The 24,874-nt window shown below is 37.4% G+C and overlaps 2 protein-coding genes across 2 annotated transcripts in view; both read left to right on the forward strand.

Moving 5' to 3' along the window:
- The first annotated feature begins 6,689 nt into the window (after positions 1–6,689).
- On the forward strand, positions 6,690–16,306 carry slc16a1a (solute carrier family 16 member 1a). Its single transcript, XM_035662699.1, has 5 exons — positions 6,690–6,928; positions 10,681–10,948; positions 13,355–13,498; positions 13,699–14,472; positions 14,950–16,306. The coding sequence occupies exons 2-5, from the start codon at positions 10,732–10,734 to the stop codon at positions 15,183–15,185; spliced, it is 1,371 nt and encodes a 456-aa protein (XP_035518592.1). The 5' UTR covers positions 6,690–6,928; positions 10,681–10,731; the 3' UTR covers positions 15,186–16,306.
- A 1,531-nt stretch (positions 16,307–17,837) lies between these two features.
- The window catches only part of sycp1 (synaptonemal complex protein 1), an 8,126-nt gene continuing 1,089 nt past the window's right edge, over positions 17,838–24,874 (forward strand). Inside the window, 30 exon segments of the mRNA XM_035661146.1 lie at positions 17,838–17,979; positions 18,604–18,733; positions 18,951–19,023; positions 19,124–19,167; positions 19,286–19,450; positions 19,611–19,678; positions 19,821–19,894; positions 19,979–20,037; positions 20,157–20,223; positions 20,398–20,471; positions 20,568–20,676; positions 21,143–21,246; positions 21,329–21,513; positions 21,606–21,673; positions 21,755–21,816; positions 21,934–22,050; positions 22,137–22,241; positions 22,404–22,507; positions 22,611–22,728; positions 22,848–22,918; positions 23,001–23,082; positions 23,169–23,231; positions 23,316–23,378; positions 23,461–23,523; positions 23,618–23,734; positions 23,818–23,928; positions 23,998–24,090; positions 24,189–24,263; positions 24,346–24,432; positions 24,525–24,659. Of these exon segments, the coding sequence (XP_035517039.1) occupies positions 17,978–17,979; positions 18,604–18,733; positions 18,951–19,023; positions 19,124–19,167; positions 19,286–19,450; positions 19,611–19,678; positions 19,821–19,894; positions 19,979–20,037; positions 20,157–20,223; positions 20,398–20,471; positions 20,568–20,676; positions 21,143–21,246; positions 21,329–21,513; positions 21,606–21,673; positions 21,755–21,816; positions 21,934–22,050; positions 22,137–22,241; positions 22,404–22,507; positions 22,611–22,728; positions 22,848–22,918; positions 23,001–23,082; positions 23,169–23,231; positions 23,316–23,378; positions 23,461–23,523; positions 23,618–23,734; positions 23,818–23,928; positions 23,998–24,090; positions 24,189–24,263; positions 24,346–24,432; positions 24,525–24,659 (2,688 nt within the window). The 5' untranslated portion in view covers positions 17,838–17,977.

The following is a 24,874-nucleotide window of genomic DNA, read 5'->3' on the forward strand; positions in this document are numbered from 1 at the left end:
CTCGCATCATTTCCTAAAATGCTTCTTCATCAAACAATAGGACCCCTGTGATGACGGAACATGCCCCGCCATAGGTATTTGTTCTGTTTACACAGGAACCTACTCTGCTGAGTGTTTGATGTGTGGCAAACCTCCTGTACATTCTGCACAGAGGGGGAAAGGCATATTATATAAAGTTATTCTAACTCATCTTAACCTAAATATCCAAACAAACAAATCTACATGCTTTGTGTGGGGTGTGTGACTTTTTTTTATTATTATTATTTAGATTAGATTAGATTAGATATAATAAACTGGGTTGTTGGAGCTACAAGACATGAGTTATAAATAAGACAAGCAAAAACAGAGAATATTGAAAATTAACAGGTAGGAAGATTAGGCTTAGATTAGGAAGAGGGAATTCTTATTTATGTAAAAAAAAAATGCTTTTGATATATTCTAATTACAGTGAATTTACAATTGCTAACTCAGATTTTTCAATATACCAAGGTAATTTTTTTCAAAATTCTTCTCACAGCTCTCACTTCTCATGTAGCACAGTTAATCTCAACTCCAAAATGCACTAATGCAACCAAAAAACACAAAATAAAGTCACTTCTTTATTTCATGGATTGTGATTCCTTGCAGTGTATGTCACAGACATTAATCAGAAATGTTGCAATACGCTTCAATAGGCTTCTTTTGACATTTTTGCATCGTGCACAAAAAGCAACTAAAGTAATTCCTAGTTAATCCATACAAAACTATCACTATACGTACTTGTATAGGACAGCTGACAAAATAGAAATAGAACGTCCACATCACACCTTATATCCTCTCTTGCAACACTCTTGGGAAATACTTTTTCTATATGCCTGTTCCATCCTTGACAATCTTCTGCAAAATATGTCCAGACATCCAGCATGCATTGCATCCTAGAGGGACGTCTGATCATGTGGATGGTGGTCATAAACTTTTTACCTTCATGAAGAAAATAATTATTCTATGGGGTCAAGGAATGGTGAGTAAGGTAGGAAGAAAAGTGACACCATCCTGGGAGGGGCTGTAAACTACACCTGACTTGCCTTACCTGCCCACTTTCCTCACCTAGTTATGTCAGGTTTTGAACATAAATGTAACAGTTTTATCTATAGTATGTGGAAAATGTGAACAAAATGGAGTCTGAGTGAGACAACAAGTCATAAAATTTGAAAACTGTGGTCAGTCCACTTCTGTTGTGCTGACTGTGTGAAGTGAACTCAACACAAAATGTAATTGTATAGCAATTGTAACAAAAACTGTATTGCAGTTATCTTTATCTGTGCACTCTTATCAGCTAAGAGAGCAGTCATCCAACATGTGTGTTCTCTGTAAGTTAGTAGAATAATAAGTTTGAAACGTTTCTATCTCTTATTTGATATGTATACGTGTGCTTTCACAATATCCTACACACTATTACAGTTTTTAATAATGAGAAAGCTCAAAGCCAGTGATATTTTCATACTAAATATTAACAGCTATACAAATTTCCGCATCAGAGATATTCCCTCTTTCCTATGCATGAAAAAACAGATGAACTGCCAGATCTGTGCTGCTGGAGGTTTTCCTTTAAACAGATAATGGCATTTCGCATCACATAACTCATTTAATTCCATTCATGCAAATCTTTACTACAAGCTGCTGACATGATCATTTTTACGTATACTGGTGACATTTTCATGTTAGTTACTTATTATATTATAATAATTATAGAAACCTTAATAGCATATGTAGCCTGATAAAAGGCACCCTTTTATGGAGTTATTGACCTCTAATAGTGCTATGGAGCAATGTTTTTATGTGTAGGTTTTGTTTGAATCATGCATGTACATATGGACACTTTCTTACTGCTGGTTTTACATTATTCACCTGGTTAATAGCACTGCCTGTTACCCAGTTGAATAATGTAAATATGGTAACATTCAATGCATCTGCAAAGGAGGCAATGAGGAAAACTATTAAAAATTGTCTTTGAAAATGTTGTTTTGGAGAAAGAAATCCATCTAATATATTTGTTAGACCTCAAGGATATTTACATTGTGTTTTGGTGAGGAAGTGTGTAACCATAACTTTTTACCATAACAACAAAATCTGCTAAATTAGAATTCTCTGTCTACAGCGGGCATTGTGAGATTGCATTTTAAGATGGATGTTTCTTAATATACTTTACGTTCATTAAAACATAGCAGCCCCTTATGCTAAAAACTGCACTGGAAAACTGTGCGGACAAATGTCCAAAGCAAAGGAATAAAGGAGGAGAAAATCTGTGCAGGGCTACACGTGCCCTCAATTTAGCACAACCTCTAATGGGCTGAGGTTGAGGACCTTATGGCAAGTATTGTATAGCCGGATATCCGTCAGCACAAAGGAGAGCTTGAAGCACTCCATAAGAGAGAGACTATACACTGTGTGTGTGTGTGTGTGTGTGTGTGTGTGTGTGTGTGTGTGCGTGTTAGATGGGAGGAGGCTTGTAAACAAACAAAAGATCAAAACAAAGCTGGAGTGAGTGATGTATTTATCAGATACCTCACTAGAGTTGTAGTTTCCGACCTTTTCACTGGACACCCTTTGTGGCGCCCATTGGTATGTATCATTGCGTTCCATGTGTGTCTCAAATTCTGTGTGAAAACACTGAAATATGCTCTCTATATGAAACAAAGTATTCACTCCCCATTTGATACAATACCTCTGTGTGTTTGATGCAGCAGCCCTGTTTCAGACCTGTATGCTGGTCACATTAGAATGCACCCTTGTGTTTAGCCACACAACACGGTACAAATTAGAAAGATTAAATTGTGTAATGGCGTTAATGCACTCAGGTGTATCTCGAAAATAACCGAGTTGTTGTAATCATTATCCAGGATGCACCCACTACTAAATGTTGACACAGTTTGGCTGTGATACATGACTAGGTTAATTTTAAAATTGCCATGGACAAATGGTTTTTAATTTTAACATGAAATTAAAAGTTTTTTAAGATGAGAAAAAATAATTAGGAATCAAGTTCTGTATGGTCAGTACCAATACCTTACTATGAGGAAAGTTAACACTTTCAACCTAGTCTTAATTGTGGCTGTTCTGGTTAATGCAAATGTTGCACTATATATTGGGGTAAACAGCACAAGCCTCCTAAAGCAGTCCAATTAAACTTAAAGCAGTTATCATCAATATATTTTTACCAATGAAGCACAAGACGACTTGTTTGTGAAAGGTTTTGTTCAAAGTGTCGAACACCCAGATAATTATAACTTAACTTTGCAGTTCCCCTCAGGTCTGTAAAGGTTTTTAACTGTTTTGGTTCACTCTCACAGCTCTCATCAGATGAAAATCTGTCATTTTCAGCCACAGCAGGCAGCTGTTTTTAGCCAAAAAGCTCTGATAAACCAATTGTACGCAACCTACTCAACACCAAACAGCAGACAGAAAAAGTTAGAGACTAGCTGGTGAACATGGAGGAGCCTTTAGTAGTTTAAAGTGGCAGATATTTCCCTCAGGAGTCGCTGCAGAATAAAATGGAGCTAAAAGGAGAGTAAACATTCGGAGAAGTAAATATTCATTGGGTAGTCAGAAATGTGACTGCAAATTGATTCTAATATTACTCTGCAACTGCTGAATGTGCAAATAGGCCACTTAAAGCAGGAGATATCTAAATATGTTAACAAGACCTAACAAAGCGGGTCATTGCTAACTTCAATTGGTGCTTAAAAAGTAGGGCTAGTTAAATACAGTCATAGTTCTGTTTATGCCTCTAGTTCTAGTCCTCAGAGATAAAACAAACTTCCTTTTTAGGATCCAAAAAGTGCCACTGTGATGAGGCAATACACGCCTTGAGTCGCAAGGATCTAAAAAGTCCATTATATCCTTATTATAAGCCATTCAAAAGACTAATGTCCCCTGAACTGCTTTCCTGAGCAAATGATAAGTTTTGTACCCTGCGCTAATAAGAGCGTAAAACTCACAGACAAGTTTAACGATGCACTCCTGTTTTGATATGTCGTAGATATGTGTATATGTCTGTATATGTTAACTATGTGTATTTGTGTGTAGAAGTCATTCGAGGTGGCTTTTTGTACATACTGTGAAAACAAATTTCCTCCACTGAGGACAATAAAGAATCAATCTGAATCTGAATGATGCATTGCTGTCGAAGCCAGAGCTGGACAGACCTTCTGTCACTTTCAGGCTCAGTGTCTCAGTGACTCTGTTGCCTGGCCTTGTTCCACAGTAGAAAATGTATGCCAAGACCAGCTTTCCTGTCCTGAGAGGGACAGAGAGAAGCACACACAGCGTTTATGTGAAAGTCGTTTGAACTGGAAGTACAGTAAGGCATTTTTATGCATCGCATCAGGTGAAAGCTCTCTTTGTCACTGCATCCACTATAAGGAAGAGATGTTTTCCTACGTGTATGTGTGAGCTAATTGGCTTTTGTAACATTGTGCCCTCACCCTGACCTTTATGAAGACCCCGCTCTCTCTTGGTTCAGCAAGCCAGGATTTACTCTACTTTCATCAGTTCCACCTTGCCTGGGCAAAAGGTAATTGCCACTGACTTTTGACCTGTGAGTGTCAATTTTGTGAGCCACGGTGCAATTACCTCAGTTCAGTCAATGCTGGAGGTAGTGGTGGTGCAATGTTTATTTGGTTCTTGGTTGCACTGCTGACATTGTTTTTATTAAAATTACCAACTTTATGAGACACATCATGCTCTTATTTTATGTAAGATTGGATTTATTTGGTAATATGTGAGTAAAAGAAGAGGTACATGCCGTACACTTGATGAGGTAGGGTACAGCAAACATTGCATTTAAGAACATGGTGGTTTCTTGGAGTAACGAACAAAGACAACACTGTTGGTGTGTGTTGACTGAGAATGTCCTAGTTTGATTGAGTACGTATAGCTGTTTTACTGCAGCTTATTATACTGTATAGGAGCCGTGTTTCACATAGCTTAGTTACGGTAATCAATTTTAATCCCTCTGACAAAGCTATAAGGTCATTTACAGCAGTGGTTCTTAACACCCAAGCTGCAGACTGTATGAGACCACAGAACATGTGCTACCTGCAGAGAGGAAATGTTATGATTCATGAAAAAAGCTGAAAGATAATTCTATAACTTTTTAGTCTTCTGTGTTTACTCATAACTCGTCGTCGTGCCCACAACAAGATTCTGATTTTGAACTCAAGTACATCATCAATACATGAGGTCATCAGTCTGTCATCACCCACTTACTAATCTGATCTGCATGTGCTGCGTTCCTTATTCTTGCAACCAGGTAGTAGAAAATCTTACTCTGTTGAGGGGTTTAAAAATTATAATTTCAATCCATCCAATAGTTGGTTGAGTCCAACACCCACTGAAAACGTGTTTGACTTTGTGCCGAGAATACAGACATAGCTTGTAGCATCGGCCCCAGTACTATATCTATAGTGGTACCAACTGTATCCACTAATGCGGCCCTATAAAAGATGTGTCATAATAGCAAGGCTAAGACAGCGATAGACTAGCTTGCTTGAACCATAAAAGATTAAAACTTAACCATCTTCACACATATGAAAACATGATCCTATTAGTGACGGCGCACAATGACACATGTAAAAAATGATGGTCACTACATTGACATTACTGTTTCATGTCTGCACTTAGACATTATAAACACAAAACACAAGTCTGGAGCCCGGCCACCAGGTGTTCATAGGTGACATCTCCTCCCCGGTCTGGCTCCAGTTTCCCTTTTCCAGGCGAGGTGCTGCATCTCCTTCTTGGCCAAGTCATACAGGGTCTTTGAATTTGCTCTTAGTCTGGCCCCTCCCATTGGACCAATTTGCGTTGGGAAATCCTACCATGAGCTATTGCCCCCGACAATACACAGCCTCCAGGATCACAGGGACACACAGACCCCACTACGCCATTATGGTGGCAATTCTTTGGAGTGTCCGTTTTTAGAAGTTTGATTGCATAAATACATGTAATTAAACGTGTGTGTGTGTGTGTGTGTGTGTGTGTTTGAGTGGGCAAATATGAAGGTTTTTGTCCCACATCCTTTTCCATTCTTCACACTCTGCCCTGGAGTGTACGTGGGGTGTTGCTCTCCTGCATCCTTTGTTTGAAAACCAATAAAAGTCCTTATAGGAATAGAAAAATTAGGGGAACAACATAAAACAACGTATGAAGGGAAATAATGTTTCAAGGGTGTCAAGAATTTAAAGGCACTTTGCAAATACACACTGTTTCAATAACCTCCTGTACTCAGGCCTTTCCTTTCCCAAGCCATGTTACAAACTCATGAATAGCTCCTCCGGGAGTTTGGGAGAAAAGCTCAACCAGATTTGACCCCTGAAGTGTTCAGAAATCTTTCTTGAGGTAAACAATGTCTGTTGTTTAAGTAACCGGATTTCTTATATAGCTGCAAGAGCCAATACTCAATTGAAAAGCACTGATAAATCAGCTAATGCAGGAAATCAGAGTCTTAGAAAGCATCTTATCTCTTGGAGTGCAGACATTCTCTGATATCCTCTCAGGTCAGACATAGTATAGGGCCATGCAGTGAATTACTCTAACCTTCTGTGTGAGCTCAGCACATGACAGAGGGGTGGAGAAAGCATTGTAGGGGCACGGCACTAAGCCTCCCACAGCCAATAAGAACCTGACTGACCTCAACATTTAGCACCATAGTGTCCAGATCGTCCAACTGTTTGATCTGGGCACTGAATGAACTCAACTTTTCAGCTTTACTTTATTTACTGGAAACAGATGAAGACTGAGGTTGAGGTGCCACTGGCAACTTTTGGACTGTCACAGTGGATATAGACGCTCAGTCCCATTCAATGACGTCTGCAGTGTGTTAACGTGCCTCCGAGACTGCTGTTTATCTGCAGAGCTCATCTGGCCCTGTTCAAGAGCTCCTGCCAAGGTAAGAGGCTTGACATACACACACACACACACTATGCACATTTAACATTTGCCAAAAATCACTTAAAAATAATTACTTGCATAAGTAGTACATTTTCAGCTGGTCATTCATGAAAGATGTATAGTTTTGTCAGTGTTATAACAATACTTATTATGTGAGAGTGCAATTTCCCTGAGCAAATATTTAGTGTGTGATTCTCATTTATAATTAATCTGACAAATTCACTAGCTCTAACAAGTGGTGTTGAAAACCTTGGTTGATAAGAGGCCCAAAGCATGGTTGCAGGGAGAATGAATGAAAACTCCTTCGCCAGAAGCACAAACATTTTGCCAAAGATGTAAAATCTCATGTTCATTCAACATTATTCCAGATAATTTTGTTTTACCTATTTATTTCATTGTGGCTAAAACAAAATCAGAATTTAACAAATTAAAGGGAATATTTTCCTGAGAGAATGTGTAGAAGTGGGGTCTCTAAATACATGGATGATAAAGAAAAGTCGTTTGCCTCAGTTTTCTTTCTGCTAATGTGGGCAAGTCCTACAACAGGGTTTCATCTCTTCACAAACCAACCCCAAGGTCTTAACAGTAGTTTGAGTAAGTGACCCGTGTTAATCAAATTAATTCAAAAGAAAATTCAGTCTTTTAAGCAGTCACTGCAAATCCTCTTGTGTTTCTACTAATGTCCTCTGCTGAGCCCACCCTGCTTGGTATGTGTAGGTTGTCAAGTGGCACTTGCCCACTTTGACTGCTTTATTTAGACCTTTACAATATGAGGGGGTTAGTGTTGATGCCTCTGTCCATTTGTCTGCTGATTTTCACTCTCCTATAACTGGCTTAAATGAATCAACTCTGCAGTTTTCACTGAATTGTTTGATACTTTTCTCTCAATTGTAGAGCCAAGCAATCAATCCTTAGTATAAAATGATCCGTTTTATTCATTATTTTGGCGGTTTTGCCATTTTATCTGGAGTCTTGTCTGTCTTAAGGCGTTCCTCCATTCATCATCTAATGTCAACCACTGAATTTTTCATTCTTTAAAAATACTGTCTCTGCTACCAGTGAAGAACATTTCCCCAGCATACTGTCCTATTTGAGAGGCCGACTGGTGTATGTGTAGTGACTGTTCTCAAAAAATCTTTCAACCAACTTTTCATGTGGTTATGCAGACCTTCAATTTTCAAGAGTGGGAAATGTGACGGGTGTAAAGGGAAATCCAGAACATCCACCTTCTACTTCTATTTATCAAAACAACAGTTTAACTGTCACAATGAACCACTACATGACTGAAAAATTCTAAGGAGTTAGAAATATACACCTTTAAACTTGACAACAAATGAAAAGGAGCAAAGCAATTACTGGAAATTGTTTAACATGCTAGGAAATATTTCTCAGTTTATTTCTCAGTGTGAAAACAGAGAGAAAGACCTAAAAAAAATACGCCTAGTTTCAGCAGCAACTCCCCCTAAAACCACAATTTGTCATTTATACATCTACATATTAAACAAATGACATACATGTTTATTAGTGTAGTTGTATCTTGTACGTTTTAACTTAGGACAGGACAGTGGCAGGCTAGTTGTTTTCCCCTGCCTCCAGTCTTTATGCTAAGCTAACTACACCAGCTATTTATTAAACACAGACACTGATATCGAGCTTCTCTTTTCAATGTATGGAAAAACCACATAAGCAATTCCAATGCACTACAGTTGTTAATCATTGACACTGTTGGTCAGTCTTACAAATCCTCAGTTGTGTAGACCTGTAACACTATTACATAACTAAACAATAGGCACACACGGTATGTAATAGCTTATCCTAACAATTCCACCTCCCCTGATGGTGCTGTTCAAAGTAAAAGCTTGAAACAGCAAACATCCCTATGTTATAGTTTCTGTACAGTTTGTTTATGCTCAAATATGTTAACTATATATATTTATCTATATATATCTACCCAGGAATTTAATTTGTTACACCCAAGGGGTTACTATTATTCCAGTGACCCTTAATGTCTGAATAAATAAGAGACAAGTTCTTACTTCACCTCCATTACCTATTGCATCTGTAGAATAATGCAGGAGGCACATTTATAGCTGTATAGCCGCAGCTAAAATCCCAGTTCAATAACAAATGTTCTTTAATGCATTAAATATTCACTACTCGCTGCACACAACTGGCTTATCCAATAAGTTTTCAGAGTACTAAACCAATTCATCAACCACATCAAGTCCTCCTTGGCTGAAAAACACTATATCATCACCCACTCTTGAGCATAGCTCTGAGCTATTGAGCAGTGTGAATTCAACCTGTGTTCATGGTCTGATCGATGTTTTCTCTGGATACTCTCCCCTGTGTAAACAATACAGTAAGTTGTTTGACTCTGCAGATGGACTCTTATTCATCACCTCTAAAGTGAGACTGTGTGAGGTCAGCGGGTGGGAGCTCAGTGAATACACACAGAAAGCAATTCAAAGCAAAGCAAAACATCTTCCTTAAACTCGTATATCAAGTAAAGGAAATGTTGTTTGACAAATCTGATCACTTACCAAATACACATGAGGTGTCAGCAAAGCAGAGGGACTCAGAGATACGTATAGGTCAGTATATAGAGTCTGTACTGACTGTTGCATATGTTGGTGGTGAAACAAGTAAGAAGCCCACTACTAACAGAGAGTAAGAAGGCCAGTTTGGTCAGTTAGTACTGAAAATGAGACACAACAGAGAGGTTAGAGGCCATGAGACAGGTGGAAGAAGACACTGACAGACACAAATCAACATAGATATCTACAACATAGGAGGTAAAATCTTTTTTTTTTATTCAAAAGACGTGACAAGCACCACTGAGGATAGAAAAGATAAAAACAAGACTATAATTGTATAATTTAAGGGTGAGAATGGTTTTGCTTCTGCAGAAGCAATTTTGTTATTTTTTGTATTCATTCTTTGTCATTTTGTCTGTCTGACGTGAACACAGTGTTTTGTTCCCAGCTTTGAAACATTTGACATCCGCAGCTCTGAACAGTTTTGCATCAAATTTGCAAATGAAAACCTTCACCAACAGTTAAACGGGTATGCAGCATCTTCCCACATTCATGGTCTTTGGAAAACAAAATACCCTAAAACACAACATATATACCCTAGTGGGAGGCATACTTGTATACAATAAACTATATATATATATATATATATATATACACTAGCTACTGTACAGTGTAATATAATATATAATATAATAATAAACTTACATGATGCAAAAAACACCCAAAATGCACTGCAATGATACAGATGGGGACGTAAATGGGAAACGAACGGGTTAAAACATCCTACTTTGACTTTCTTTTGACTTTCTTGAAACACTGATTGTTAAAACTGTGAGAAAATTGATTCCTTTCATATTTAGTCTCTGCAATTCCTCTCTTTATTGTCCAGTTTGATTTCAGTTGATGAAAGGCTTTATAACCATTTGCCAGGCACCTTACAGGCGAATGTGTGACAAGATCACAAGTTAAACTGTTGCTGATGTTTTCCATTCACAGAGTCGATAGAAAAATGTTCTGAGATGTCAAATGTTTCAAAACTGAGGACAAAACAAAGTCAACAAATTTTACAATTTGATATATCTATCAATGGATCTTTTCACTCAAATCTTTTACATTTAAGTTCTTCTGGCTCATGAATAGTTAACAGAAATCCTAAAAATATACAAAAACAAATCAACAAATTTTCTTTGCTGTTTTGTTCTCTCCTGAACAGGTCCTCATCTATAGAACGTACTGAAATTAAAGAGGAGTTTTGTGAGTGAAAATGGCACCTGCTGTCGGTGGTCCTCAAGGCTACACACCACCTGAAGGTGGCTGGGGATGGATGGTGGTAGCTGGGGCCTTCATCTCTATTGGCTTCTCCTATGCGTTCCCCAAGTCCATCACTGTCTTCTTCAAAGAGATTGAGGCGATCTTTGATGTGACCAGCAGCCAGGTGTCCTGGATTTCTTCCATCATGTTAGCAGTCATGTACGGCGGAGGTGAGCTTCTACCCAAAATGCAACCTGCCAAACATGGGTTTGTTAACACTTGGCATTTAGCACATCAAGAAGGTTTATAGACTGAATCAATTTCTGGCTCTTAGCAAAACTGTAAAAGATTTATTCCTGGAGTGTTCAGTTAAAAGTCAATACATTGCTTTTTAAATCAAAAACAGACTTGCATTGTAGCCTTTCAGCCTCGGTTTGTCCACAAAGAGGCCACAGATTCTCAGAGTTATAGAGTGGCTTAAATCAAACTTTCATACAGAGATAAAACAATACTGTGACTCATCTATTGAAGTGTTGTTTATGAAAGTGCAACATTATCTGTCTCTGGAGCACATGAATGGGTTTTAGCCTTGTATACCCGCTTATTGTTTTCCCCTTGTGCTTTGAGAGTGGAAACCACCGGGGGTTTGGTTGTGTTCCTGCACTGATGAGAGACGCTGGGTGATGTCACACACTCAGGTCTGGCCAGTTAGGTGATGATAAGGGTCTATTCATGTCCGTGATATTCATCACGAAGAGAACAAGAGTTCAAAGGAGCTCTCCTTGTCCCTCAAGACTGTCTGCTCTAAAATCAAAACACTGCAGTTCTCTTTACTCTAACGTGTGATAAACTAGGAAAATGATGACTTAGGCATCTTTTTTTAATCTCAGGGAAGTTTCAGAAAAGTTGCTTTAGTGTGCCAAACTGATGTGAAGTGGAAAATAGTGCACCATATAAAACTACTTTGTATCAAATTTTATATTCTGAGTGTAAAATGTATTTGCAAGATGTGCAGGCAATAAAATAACAGTGGCAACTTTTGTTTTATCAATCCAGAATTGCATCCATTGCATTCAACATATTGTTGAACATATTACATCTAAATTCTTCTCTATTGTATATTTTATTTGTGCTACATAACTTATGTGTCAACAACAGTGTTACATGTCAAAGGCGAGCAAAACTTCACGTACAACTTAAGCTCATTACCGTACAACAGAAGTATGGTGTTCCTCATGAAGTAATCAAGGCTGGTTGTGGTTCAGCAGCAAATTCCCTGCAGTGGTTAAAGGTCACTGAGAAAATCTGATTATGCTTAATTTGTCTTTCCCTTTACTTATGTTATTATTTAGTGTTTTATTTATCAGTAGTAGCACATAATAGTTCCAAACTTGTGTGGGTTTACCACATTTTCATGGCTGAAAAAGTAAGATATGCACCTATCTGAACAAGTTATGGACCACAGAGCGCACAATATGCATGTTCAGGTGTAACATTGTTAATTAATGCAAATGTTCAGATGTAAATATACACAGATGAAGGCAAGCTATGCATGGTAATTGAAAGTAAGTAAGTGAGGAAATGTTTGTCCGTGCTGTGAGTAGATGACATCTGAGTCTGTTACCGTATGCGTTAAACATTCTGTGCACATCAGCAGGAGAAGTTCATTAACAGCCTACTGTTGCGTACCTCTGTACTCCTTCAATTTTTGATTCATTACATTCATAATATTCTACATTGGTCTGTCTCCAACCTTTTTATCCTAAGCAACTCTCCCTGCAAGGCGGAAGGAAAGAACTCATTGCTAGTGTGGAGACTGCCTGCATTACAATTTAAAAACCCTTTGTCTTGCACCGTGCTGGCAAATGAGTCTGGACAACCTCTAAACAAAAACTGTCAGTTTCTATTTAGTTTCATTGGGTAGTGCAGGGATTTGGCAGGAAGGCAGAAGTGTCTTCCATGTGGTTCCTCATACTCATTTAGGCTGGTTGTTATAAGCTGTAGATGGAGATGGTCTTTTGTGACCTGACCCCCTCCCCCCCAAGTGCATTTTAGTCATTTGTTTACAAGTCATAGTGATTTTCTTGAATTGTTGAATCTATGGTGCGTGCATATGAATACCTTGATTTACTATTTGTCTTTGGAACTAGTGCACCAGGTGTCAAAATTGCAAAAATATGTACTTAAGAAGTTGTTGTTTTAACCCTATACACACACACCAGTCCCTTCAACTCCCTTCCAGAACACACACACTTATACATTTGTCTGAACAGAGGTACTTCCAATAATCATTTCAGATGCGTTTAAAGTCCATTTAAGAAGAATCCACAAACAAATTATACCTCTGTCAATTTTTATGAATCCCTGAGCCAAATAAATGCTTATTTCATTACGGCTTTCATGGTTTTTCTGACAGATCGCATTATTAATGGCATGAGAACACATCCACTGCAGTGCAGCACTGACAAAGATGATTGCAGAAGTTGTTTGAATTTGCTGAGACACAGCTGTGGCACTGGAGCTCTCTGGTGGTTAAATATAGAACTGTGCATTGATGATTGGATAGAAATCACTGTCTTAGAGCTTCTAACATGTGTGTATGTGCATTGTTTTTTTGTTTTTTTTTTGCTCTTCAGGTCCTATCAGCAGCATCCTGGTTAATAAATATGGGAGTCGTCCTGTTATGATGGCGGGAGGATGTCTGTCTGGATTGGGCCTTATTGCTGCCTCTTTCTGCAACTCTGTTCAAGCACTATACTTTTGTATTGGTGTGGTGGGAGGTACCTAATTTTAACTGTCTTATATTTTTAAGTTTGGTCATGAGTCACATATTTTTTTTACTGTGCACTGTTGCCACCTAGTGTTTTTTTCAAAAATAAAAACATCAAGAAATACTTTGAATCTCCAAACACTGTTTAATGCTCAAATCCCTATTCTCCAACTCATACATTTATACTTTTTCCTAAATTGATTATTTTAGGTTTGGGATTGGCCTTCAACCTCAACCCTGCCCTCACTATGATTGGAAAGTACTTCTACAAGAGGCGGCCTATTGCCAATGGGATTGCCATGGCTGGCAGCCCTGTCTTTCTCTCCACCATGGCTCCTATAAACACCTGGCTGTTTGACAAGTTTGGCTGGAGAGGAAGTTTCCTCATCCTGGGTGGCCTCCTCTTCAACTGCTGTGTTGCCGGTTCCCTCATGCGGCCTATAGGACCAAAACCCAAACCTGCAGAGAAGACCACAGAGAGGAGGACTGTATCACAGACCATTAACAGCTTTATCGACCTCTCTTTGTTCAAGCACCGTGGTTTTTTGCTCTATATTATGGGCAATATTATCATGTTTTTTGGTCTCTTTGCACCACTGGTGTTCCTCAGTAATTATGCAAAGAGTAAAGACATCCCTAAAGAGAAAGCAGCTTTCCTACTGTCTGTGCTGGCTTTTGTTGACATGGTTGCCCGGCCCTCAATGGGCATTGTGGCTAACACCAAGTGGGTCCGGCCCAGAATACAGTACTTCTTTGCTGCCTCTGTGCTGTACAACGGTGTTTGCCACGTTCTAGCACCAATATCGGTAGACTACAAAGGCTTTGTGATTTATGCCATCTTCTTTGGGTTTGCTTTTGGCTGGCTGAGCTCAGTGCTGTTTGAGACTTTGATGGACCTGGTGGGAACTCAGCGCTTCTCCAGTGCTGTTGGGCTGGTCACTATTGTGGAGTGTGGTCCTGTGTTGCTGGGGCCCCCTTTGCTTGGTGAGTATATCAGTTCACTGTCACTAAGGTTACGTTCACACTGAAGGCGGCTCAAATCAGATTTTCTAGCTCATATGTGAGCCAACAACAGTGTAAACAGCATAAATAACGTGGAATCTGATCATTTCAATTATGATTTGGGCCACTTTCATAGGAGGTCCAACTCAAATACAGGTCTGATTTTTTGCAATCTGAGTGTGAACAGTCATATGAGAATTAATGTGACTTTAATGTCACTCTAGATCAACATTTGTCACGCGGGACACTGACCTGTTCACACCAGAATGTGATATAGGCCACATTTTAAAAATAATGTTAACAGCCAAACAAAAAAAAAGTAAGGAATAAATCTTGAGTGCTAAGATTTGCAGTGTGAACATAGTCTAATTTTAATTTATTTCTGTGTAGTTTTACCACAGCTTAATGTTGACAGTGACTAAAAAATTATTCAATGTGACTGTTTTTTTTTCTTCACAGGGAAGTTCAAAGACATCTATCATGACTACAAGTACACATACCAGGGCTGTGGGATCCTCCTCATCGTCTCCAGTGTCTTCCTGTTTGCAGGGATGGGACTCAACTATCGACTGCTGGACAAAGAGAAAAAAGAAGAGGAGAGGAAGGCCAGGGTGGGTGGTAGAGAACAAAAGTTCAGCAGGGGCAGTGCTGCAAAGGAGGTGGCAGAAGCTGGGAACACAGAAGACACTGTCTAATATTCTGTACTATGTTAAAGGTCCAGTGTGTAGGATTCAGTGGCATCTAGCTGTGTAGTTGCAGATTACAACCCCCTCGTCTCGCCCTAGAAACTACAGTGGCCACAAAACTCGTGAAAACTTTGAAAGGCCCTGCTCTATCTAGAGCAAGTGTTGTTTGTCCATTCTGGGCTACTGTAGAAACATGGCGGACTCTATAGAAGAGGACCTGCTTGCTACCTTTGTTGATAAAAATGTCTCATTCTAAGGTAATGAAAACACAATGATCCTTACTTTCAGGTGATTTTACACAAATGGAAACATATCTACAGATATTATATTCTATTTCTGCCAGTAGATGCTCCTAAATGTTACACACTAGACCTTTAAGTTACATTTTTGTTTATTTCTGAGGTGCATATATATAAAAAATAGGACAGCAGATAAACATTCTTATTATTAAAAACAAAATGTTTAATAATGTATGTTTTTGAAGACCACCACAAAAATCCTAGCCTCATAACATCACTTGCAACTTGATGTAAAACTTTTACACATCTATTAAATCCCTTTAAACTCTAATGAAACAATCCACATAAAATACCTCTAATAAACTTATAGGGACTCTTATATGTGTTTGTTTAGTATTTTATGTCGCTTATATTGTTAGGATATTGTGTTTTAAATCTCAGATTGTATCACAATAACCTCTCTGTAACTTTCTCTGCAGCACATCATTTATAGTATTTTAACCTTCTAAAATGTACCATCAGATAATTAAAGTTATTTTTCAGTAGAGAACAAGTCCGTAAACATTCTCTGTGAAAGTGTGTAACTAATAAACACATTTCTAAAGACATTTTCCTGTTTACAAGGACCTGATAGCACTGTGCAGTTTTGGAAGGTTTTAAAACATCTTTGGTGCCACTATTGTATATTCCACAAATATATTCATACTAATTCTAGATTTCTGTTTTAAACATGTTTTTATCGTTCATTTTTTGATGACGGATGATGGAAATTATCATTAAACCTCGTCATAGCTTTGTGTATTCACATGATAAGAAAACGTGCCACTGACTGCAAGTTACTGTATATTGAACACATGCCAGAAAATCTAATAAACTGTCATTTAGCAAGAATCTGTATTGAACTGTATTCTGTGTTTCTCATAAATCTGAGATCATAACATTTCTTTAGAGATGCACTAGACTGTTTTTCTCAGAAACTAGAGCGGTATTGTGTAATTTGTCCTTTATAAAGCAAGTGCATTGTTATATTTACGGTATAGTCATTTGTGACACTTGTTGTATTATGATTATTAAAATAAACGCCTCCACAGCATTAACTCATTTTATCAAATTATGCTCTTGCGATTTTATAACAACCACAGTAAAAATGAAAACAATAACAGGCCTCCTCACACAATACAAAGCAGGCTTCATAGCAGACAGAAATAACCTCTGACTGTTTTTCACTGGTTGAATATTATAATCTATTGTTGGTAGTTTTCAAAGATACAAATCAGCACAATACAGAACTTCTCATTAAACCAAAACAGACTTTCAACCAGCAGAGCCAGGGCTTACTAAGGAAGTAGAAAACAGCTTTTCACCACTAATCAATATGTTTTTTTTCTCTTGTCACATTAATACATTTAATAAGATGGGGTAGGCTATATCAAAGAATAGTCCCATCGGTCTATCTCTTGCCTAATAAGAACTAAGTTTTACTAATTCTATAACAAAGATGGGAAGGCATTTGTTTTCCACTTCTAAACACAATTTATGCCTATTTTGGATGTTACAGTAATGACTAATGTCTTTTAGAGAGGGTCGTCGTGGTAGGAGTATCTTGCTCAGGTCGAGCCTGTAGTGCAATTAAAGGACCTGAGCATTGGTCCTTTGTATCAAAATAGAAAGCAATGTTCCAAACAGCATGTTTACTCTTTTTCCATGTGATAGTTTTGTTTGTTTTTTTGTTTTTTTTTAATAGACCTGTACTGAATTTCAGGGACACAGAGATGATTGCACATGTTTTCATTTCATTTTGCCTTGAATAATGCATGTCCTGTTCATATAACCAAACCAAACAGGAGGTAAAAAGGAGGCTTTAGTTGCATGGCTTGACTCTTCCTTTCAGAATTTATGATTATGAATTATTATCTCTCTGGCTGATGGCCTGAAGTGCTTGGGCTGACTTATCTTAATCTTACATATAGGCTATTGTTAAATACCATTTTGGTATAGTTTGGCTATTTATTATTAAGGGACAAACAGACTATGGACGGACATGCTTTTAGTCCCAAGTGAGCAGTGAAATATACTGTCAATGGTTGAAAACCATAGATATAACGTTAGAAACATAGATAACCCATTGTGTGCCTTCACTATGCGTCTGCGCGGTCGCCATATTGCGAAGGTCAAGTTCCGCTAGTTAACGGTACTGAGAGATGTAGACTTCGCTACTAAATCAATCAGTAGTTTATCTACAGGAAAACATAAATCAACATTTCACAAGTTTCCTGGGTTAGACAGTAATTTGTAGCCTTTATGCACCACCTCACAAACTAGTATCCATATATTAATTGTTTTCCGTATGTATTTTGGCCCGTTGGATTTACGTTAATCTTCCTGCTGGCCGTTACAGTTTGAAATAAACCGTTAACGTCTCGTTACAAAGAACAGGCGTCCTCGCGCCCGCACTGGACGGTTGAACAGCAGTTGATGCTAACGTTTTGACCTGGCTACAGTAAATGGTTGATAATATCATTGACTGTATATAAAAGGTTGTTATTCAACATTACCATCGACATGTAAGTAACTACCCGGCTGCTGTCTGCCATATTAACGTCCTGACAACATTAACGTAAATGTTTTAATGTCTGGTAGCCCAGAGTTACTGAAGGTGGGTTCGCTAACAGTAACGGTAAACTGAATTGTTCTTAGCAAACTAACGGTTACTGTTAACTGTTAGTTAACCTAACCAACGGTTAACGTAATGTGCAGTCACTGGGTGAATGAAACAATGTGAAGGTTGTCTGACATTATTATTATTATTATTATTATTATTATTATGAATGTTATATACTTAAAAAAAATATATCCGTCTCGATAAAGTCTCACTTTGCCATTAACGTTACAATTCAAGCTCAGTAAACTAAACTATTAATTTTAAGCACGTTTAACTGCTAATAGTCAAGTAAGTTAACGTTTCTGTAACATTATTTTTTTATTTTTTATTACTTAACGTTACATTATGTAACAAGTTGTACTTTACTTGAGTAACCTTATTTCCATATTCAGTAAAACTCTATATATTGTAGTGGAGCATTAAATGTGTGGAATTAAATTAGTACTTTTACTTCAGTAAAGGCTCATAAACAGACATTACTTTATAATAAAGAAGCTGTAACAGTTAACTATCTGTGTGGTTTCAGGATGGAGAGAGACAGGAGTTTTAACTTCAAACTGTTAGTGCCTCCCAGGGTGAATAACGGACAGGTATCTGCTGTTCGACCTCAGGAAATCCTCAAGAGTTGTGGTGATTTCATGAATACAGTGCAGCAGGTAAGTTAAACTAACCAACAAGTTAGTTAATGAACAGTAAAGGCAAAACACTTTAATGCTAGCTCAGCACTGACAGTCACACGGCATAATAATAAGTCTTATGCACTCTGGTGGGCATTGTTTTCCTCGCTGTAAGTTAAACGCATTAATGAATGGAGGCAGGTGTAGTCTTCGTTAATACATATGATGACTAAGCGTAATTGCTGTTTTCCTCTAGGGTTTCAGTAAATGTTTAGACACGGAGCAGAGCATGCAGAGCACGGTTGCACCAGCTAAACCAACCAGACAAGGTATTTTCTGTTAAAACAACACTGGCTCCGTCATTTCAGCACAAAAATGTTTCATAAACCTTATGATGAATTGTTTTTTTTTTTTGTTTCTCCTTTAAAGACTTCTCCAAGATTAAAGTCGTGCCACCGATGGAAAAAGATGAGGTGATATTTCCCAGTGTAGAAAAACATAAAGCATGAATAGGAGAGACTTGGTCATTGCAGCATGTTTTTTTTCTAAAGTATGTCAGTTTTACTTCCCATCATTGTGAAAAATCCCCAGAATAAAACCAATCCTGGACGGCTTTATTCCAAGCTGTTTGATGAAGTTGAGAAAATTAAGTGTTGGAAGGTGGAAGTTGACACTGATACGGTGCAGAAGGAAAGGAGACTTCAAGAAAACAAAAGAACAATTGAAACGCAGCGCAAAGCCATTCAAGAATTGCAGGTGTGTGCCACAGTGACACATTTTTATCTGTCTTTCTCTCTCTCTAAATACATACAGTATTCTTTTTTTATTAAAGGATTATTTATAATAGAGGAACAGCGTGCTCTAACACCCTTTCATATATGTAGTGGTATCACTTGTGTGCGCTCTGTCTTTACAGTTTGGAAATGAAAGTCTCAGCGTAAAGCTCGAGGAACAGATCAGTGAAAATGAGGATTTGAGAAACAAGTATGGGTTTTGTTTGTTCAAAAGAGACATACTAGATGTGATGTGTGAACGCCACACAGACATGGTCATCTGATTTTTAAATACAAATGTTTTGTCTATATAAAATATTTTTCTAATATGAAATTCAACATTTTATATCCAGAAACAATGCAACAAGGAACTTGTGTAATATCCTCAAAGATACTTTCCAGAGGTCAGCTGACAAAATGCATTTATGTGAGTAAATGCTTTGAATTATTATGTTAAGAGCCACATTATGTTAATAATTACACATTAATAACCGGTCTTTACATTTTGTAGTTGAATCTGAAAGAGAAGAAACACATCACCTCTTTATGGAAAATAGTGAAAGTATTCAGGTAAAACACCTCTAAATCTATATCATAATTAAGTTTTGTTTTATTAATAATAATGTTTAGTAAAACAGTAGGACATAAAGTTTGATAGACAGTTTACAAATAACTTTTTTTTTCTGTAGAAACTAACTGCAGCACTCGAAAGCCTTCGTGTCCAAGCAGAAGCTGATCAACAAGAGATGCAGAAAGGTTTTGTTCTTTTTGTCTGAGACTAGGCTCAACACAACACAACAGCAACTCTAACTCTGAAAATAACATGAAGGATAAAATATACCTTAAATGACGTAGATGAGTTATTGATACATTAACAAGCAAGAGAATATGTCCAGCAGCAAGATAATTAACCATTTTATCTTTCTCTAGTCAAAGAGGGCTTGCTGCAGTTTGACGATCTAAAAGAGAAATATCGTCAAGAATATAACCTGAAAGAGAAAGAGGTTAGTAAAACAAAGCTTTCATCAGATACATTTATTTGGGAACTTAATGTAACCACAAGTTTAGAAACAGCGTAAGGATTGCTACTGCGTTCACAGGTTGCAGCGCTTCAAACCAAACTCAAGGATAAGGAAAGAGAGCTACAAAAAATCCTGCTTGACGTCCATGAAACCCAGAAGCACTGCAAACAGCTTCAAGAAGCAACAAGTGAGATCGTTATTACATTTCAAGACAACATATCTATAGCTTTATGTAAATCTTTTTTCTTTCTTTTTCTTGTGAAACAAAATTCAGTGTTTTGTCAACAGTGTTTTGCTGCCATACAAATCTTGTAACTTGAAAAATAATCAAGTTAAAGTGATAATCGAATTCTCCTCTGGTAAGCAATGACAGCGTGAGCTCATGACTAGGTTCTCTTGGTTTTATCGTATACTTTACAACCACTTTGATTGTGAAATCAACAGAGTAATTATCTAAACTATTACTAATGACATAGTTATTATTTCTTGTGTGTGCAATGTCGCAAACATTATAATAAAAGGGGGAAAAGTAGCCTTATGGAGGAATTCTAAAGTATTTTTAATTTTTTTTCTCCAGTGTAAGTTCATTATGACACTTAGTAATTAGAAAACTATAGCAAAGATAATATCATTAAGTATGTTTTAACTTACAGATGAACAACATGAACTTCTCAAAAGTTCAAAAAGTGAACAGGAATCTCTTCTTCAAGAACTGCACACTGCAGTGCAGCGCTTGTAAAAAAAAAGACCCGGGAAGGTGGACTTAGGTGAGTGTGTTCAGTGAAACTCTGCTCTGTTGTGTTCTTTCTGCTTTGATTCAAATGTTTTCTTTCCCTCAGAAAAACCGTGAAGCTGTTGCTGCAATGCTGGAACAATGTAAAGAAGAATATGCAGAGATTATTCAAAGCAAAGACTTAAACCTGGAGGAGCTCAGCATAGTTAAAAATCAACAAGCAGAGAAGCTGGAGCAGATTCAGACAACTGTTCAAGAGCTACAGAATTCACTTGCTTTAGAGATACAGAGGTATAATTAACTCCTGAACATTCATGGCATCGTCCTGATTAAACACAAGTTTTCCTCACGCCGTTGTGTTGTTGTTATGACTTATTTTCAAGGGCCAAGGAACTGGAGGATCAACTCATGGCAAGCAGCAAGGAACTTGAAAGGAGGAGCACACTTTTAGGTAAAAGCCTCGCTGAGTGAAATTTGTAGATATTTTTATTTTCTGCTCTGTCAGGCTGAAAGAAAATCGTTTACCCAACAGGAGAGATCATGGAGGAGAGTGCAAAGAAAGATGGGCAGATCAAATTCCTTGAAGATGAACTGGTAAGGTGTATTTTAATCTTCTAGAGGAGTATATTCTTTTTTTCTATGACATTCATTGTAGTCTGAACTACAGAAGATTACTTGAAGACACTCTTGGTATGCTGTTATTGTTCTTAGGACAGAAACTCAAAATCCTTCGAGTCCATGAAGGGTAAGATTGATGTCACTGAAGTCAGAGTGGAGGAACTCACAGCTGAGCTTTCAAGGAAAACTAAAGAAGCCCAGCTATTAAAGGTGATACAAATAGAAACCTCACCTCAGAGTTTAATACAGATACGTGAAGTGTACGCTCTAACTTCTTCCTTTTTTTATTGGTACAGAATGAAGCAGAGGTTGCCTTTGCTGAAAGTGAACTACTGAAGAAGGCTTGTGAATCTGCTGAAAAGGCTATGGAAGACTTAAAGGAGAAGTCCACAGTGACAGGGGTTTTTACATGGTTTTCATTTTCTTGCTACAGTCATCATCTCTTACCCATTCTTACACCTTTTATGGGAAAATGTTTTTATAAAAATATTCAGGGATTTGTGTATTATATACAATACATAGCTTCATTGTGTTTTTTGTTTTGTTTTTAAATATTCCCTTAGACCAAAGTGCAGGAGCTGGAGGAACGGTTGTTTACTGAAATGAAGAAAAACAAAGAACACACCTTTGAGATGGAGCAACTGAGGAAAGACATTATGCAGCATGAGTAAGTTCTTAATAGCCGATCATTCACTAAGCATATATAGTAGAATATTATATTAAAGTGTTATACTCTTAATGTCTAATGTTAAATATGTGTCATTTTTTAGAGCACACTACAAAGAGCTGTTATCCAACTTTAATGAGCTGCAGGCGGAGAAGACAGCCATTCAGCAGCAGTTTAAGAGTGGATCTTCTACTGTGAGGGCAATTGAGGCAAACATGAAGGTCTGAATTGTCTAATTAAATGTGATAGATCATTTTCATTTGTACAGTGGCTGTTTGCGTTAGATGTCAGTTTTGTTTTATTACTCATTGTATCATGTGAATAACAAATATAACTTCAGGCGAGTGAGGAGAAGGCAGTGAAGCTCACAAGCGAAATTCAAAGACTAGAAAAAGAAAACCAGTGTTTACGGTAAGTTCACAGCTAAGAGACCTAAAGAGTTTTGACATTGTGAACTTTTAGAGACTTAGATTTTTATATTTCCAATAAATAGAGAGGAAGTAACTTCTATTCAGACCAAAGTCCAAGGGGAATATCAGGAAGCTGAGACTCTGCAGAAGAAAATGGAAGAAAATGTAACTAACTTAATCATTTATCACATGACACAAAGATGTTGTTCTGAAAGTATTAAATACTGATTTATTTGTTCTTTTTTGTATAGTGTGAACATCTGCAGAAGGAAATTGCAGAAAAAGAAAAACAAATAAAAGCTGTGGAAACAAAGGTGATTGTAAAACAGAAAATTGACAATTCTGTTATTGCTTATTATTTTCCTGCAAGTAACAAGAAATTGTTTTGTTTTTTTTAGCTCTGCAATTTCAGGAAAAAAATTGAAATCAAACTTAAAGCCCAGGAGGAATGTCAGAAAGAGGTATGTGAGGAGAACTGTAAATATAAAATAGGATGGCTTTGTTATTGATTTAGCTAACATTTCACTTTTATTATATTTTCAGAATAAAAAGCTTAACAAACAAATAGCAAAGGAAATTGCAAAATCCAGTCAACTTGAAATTGTGGTATGGTGTTATGTTTTTTAGTTCTTAATATTGATATGAAAGATTCAAAGTAAAAGTATAGCCCTGTATGATAGATGGTTGTGTTTGTCTTTAGATCAACGGTCTTCACGAGGAGTCTGAACATTTGAAAAGACTGAATGAGGAAGACCATCAGAAAGTGCTGAAGGATCTTGAGTCCAAATCAATCTTTGCAGCAGAGCTTGAGAATGAGGTTACTTATACAACGTTATGTTGCTTACCACATTTTTAGCTCTTAAGAATAAGAAAGAACTGAATAAAAACACTGTCTTACAGGTGCAGAAGCTCACAACAACAGCAACGGAGGCCATTAAGAAAAAGGAAGATACAGAACTCAAGTGTCAACACAAGATAGCAGATATGGTTGCACTGATGGAAAAACACAAGGTAAGGTTAATGAAGTATATGTTTTGCTGTCTGAAACAGTCTATGTACAGCGTGACTTGTTATTACCAGAGCCAGTATGACCGGATGGTTGAAGAAAAAGATGCAGAGCTGTCTGAGAACAAGAGGAAAGAGATGGAGGTTGTTGCCTATCGGAAATCACTGGTATGACGCAGAACAATCATGAATCAGTGTTTACTAAAGTAAAAAATGAGATGATGATTAGATAAATTATATTCTGACATTTCCAAACCTAAAATCAGGAGTTGGATCTCTTGACGCATAAGAAAGATAATGATCAGCTGAAGATACAGCTGAAGACACAAGTGACAGAGAAGGTATGTCTTTAGATGATTTTTAGCTTTTTATTGAAACAGCTTGCACTTAACTTTTGAGGAACACTTAATTCTTTGCTCTCAGGAAAACCTGAAGAAGGAGCTAACTGATCTGAAGAAGAAAATGTCGTCAATGAAAACCACTCAGCTTCCAGAAGTCATGAAGAAGCAGGTACAAAACCTGTACATAAGCAAATAGGCTATCACTGATGATGTGGTTTGTCATCACTTGTACTTAACCAATAATTCATTTTTAAATTTTAGTCCCCTGCCATAAACTGCAAACAGGGGAGATGTTCAGAGACTCCGAAAGAGAGACAGATATTTGACTTCTCCAGGACCAAGAAAACTCCCTCCTACAGCAAAGAGGATGGAAGAACTGCAGTATCGAAGAAAGCTGTGAGTTTAATTTACCAAAAGGTTTTAGACAGATTTAACACGTTGTCTCATGTCAGGCACATTCTTAATAGTTGAGGTGAGTTGGACATCGTGTCATCAAGTTGTCAGAAGTTATTTTGCATTTTAATGTTTAAGACAGGTTGAGGTAAAATACTGTAGATATTGTATATTAACTTGTGTTTGTCCCTTTCATACCAGTTTATTACCTTTAACCA

The sequence above is a fragment of the Morone saxatilis genome, unplaced genomic scaffold, assembly GCF_004916995.1.
Source record: "Morone saxatilis isolate NCDOM2014 unplaced genomic scaffold, NCSU_SB_2.0 Contig18, whole genome shotgun sequence".
Taxonomy (NCBI): Eukaryota; Metazoa; Chordata; class Actinopteri; family Moronidae; genus Morone; species Morone saxatilis.

What these genes read in the sequence shown, in the direction of transcription:
- slc16a1a (XM_035662699.1), top strand. Translation starts at nt 10,732, where the DNA reads ATGGCACCTGCTGTCGGTGGTCCTCAAGGCTACACACCACCTGAAGGT. An exon ending in AGCAGTCATGTACGGCGGAG is followed by an intron (nt 10,949 to 13,354) that starts GTGAGCTTCTAC and finishes TTTGCTCTTCAG; the next exon opens with GTCCTATCAGCAGCATCCTG. An exon ending in GCTGGGGCCCCCTTTGCTTG is followed by an intron (nt 14,473 to 14,949) that starts GTGAGTATATCA and finishes TTTTCTTCACAG; the next exon opens with GGAAGTTCAAAGACATCTAT.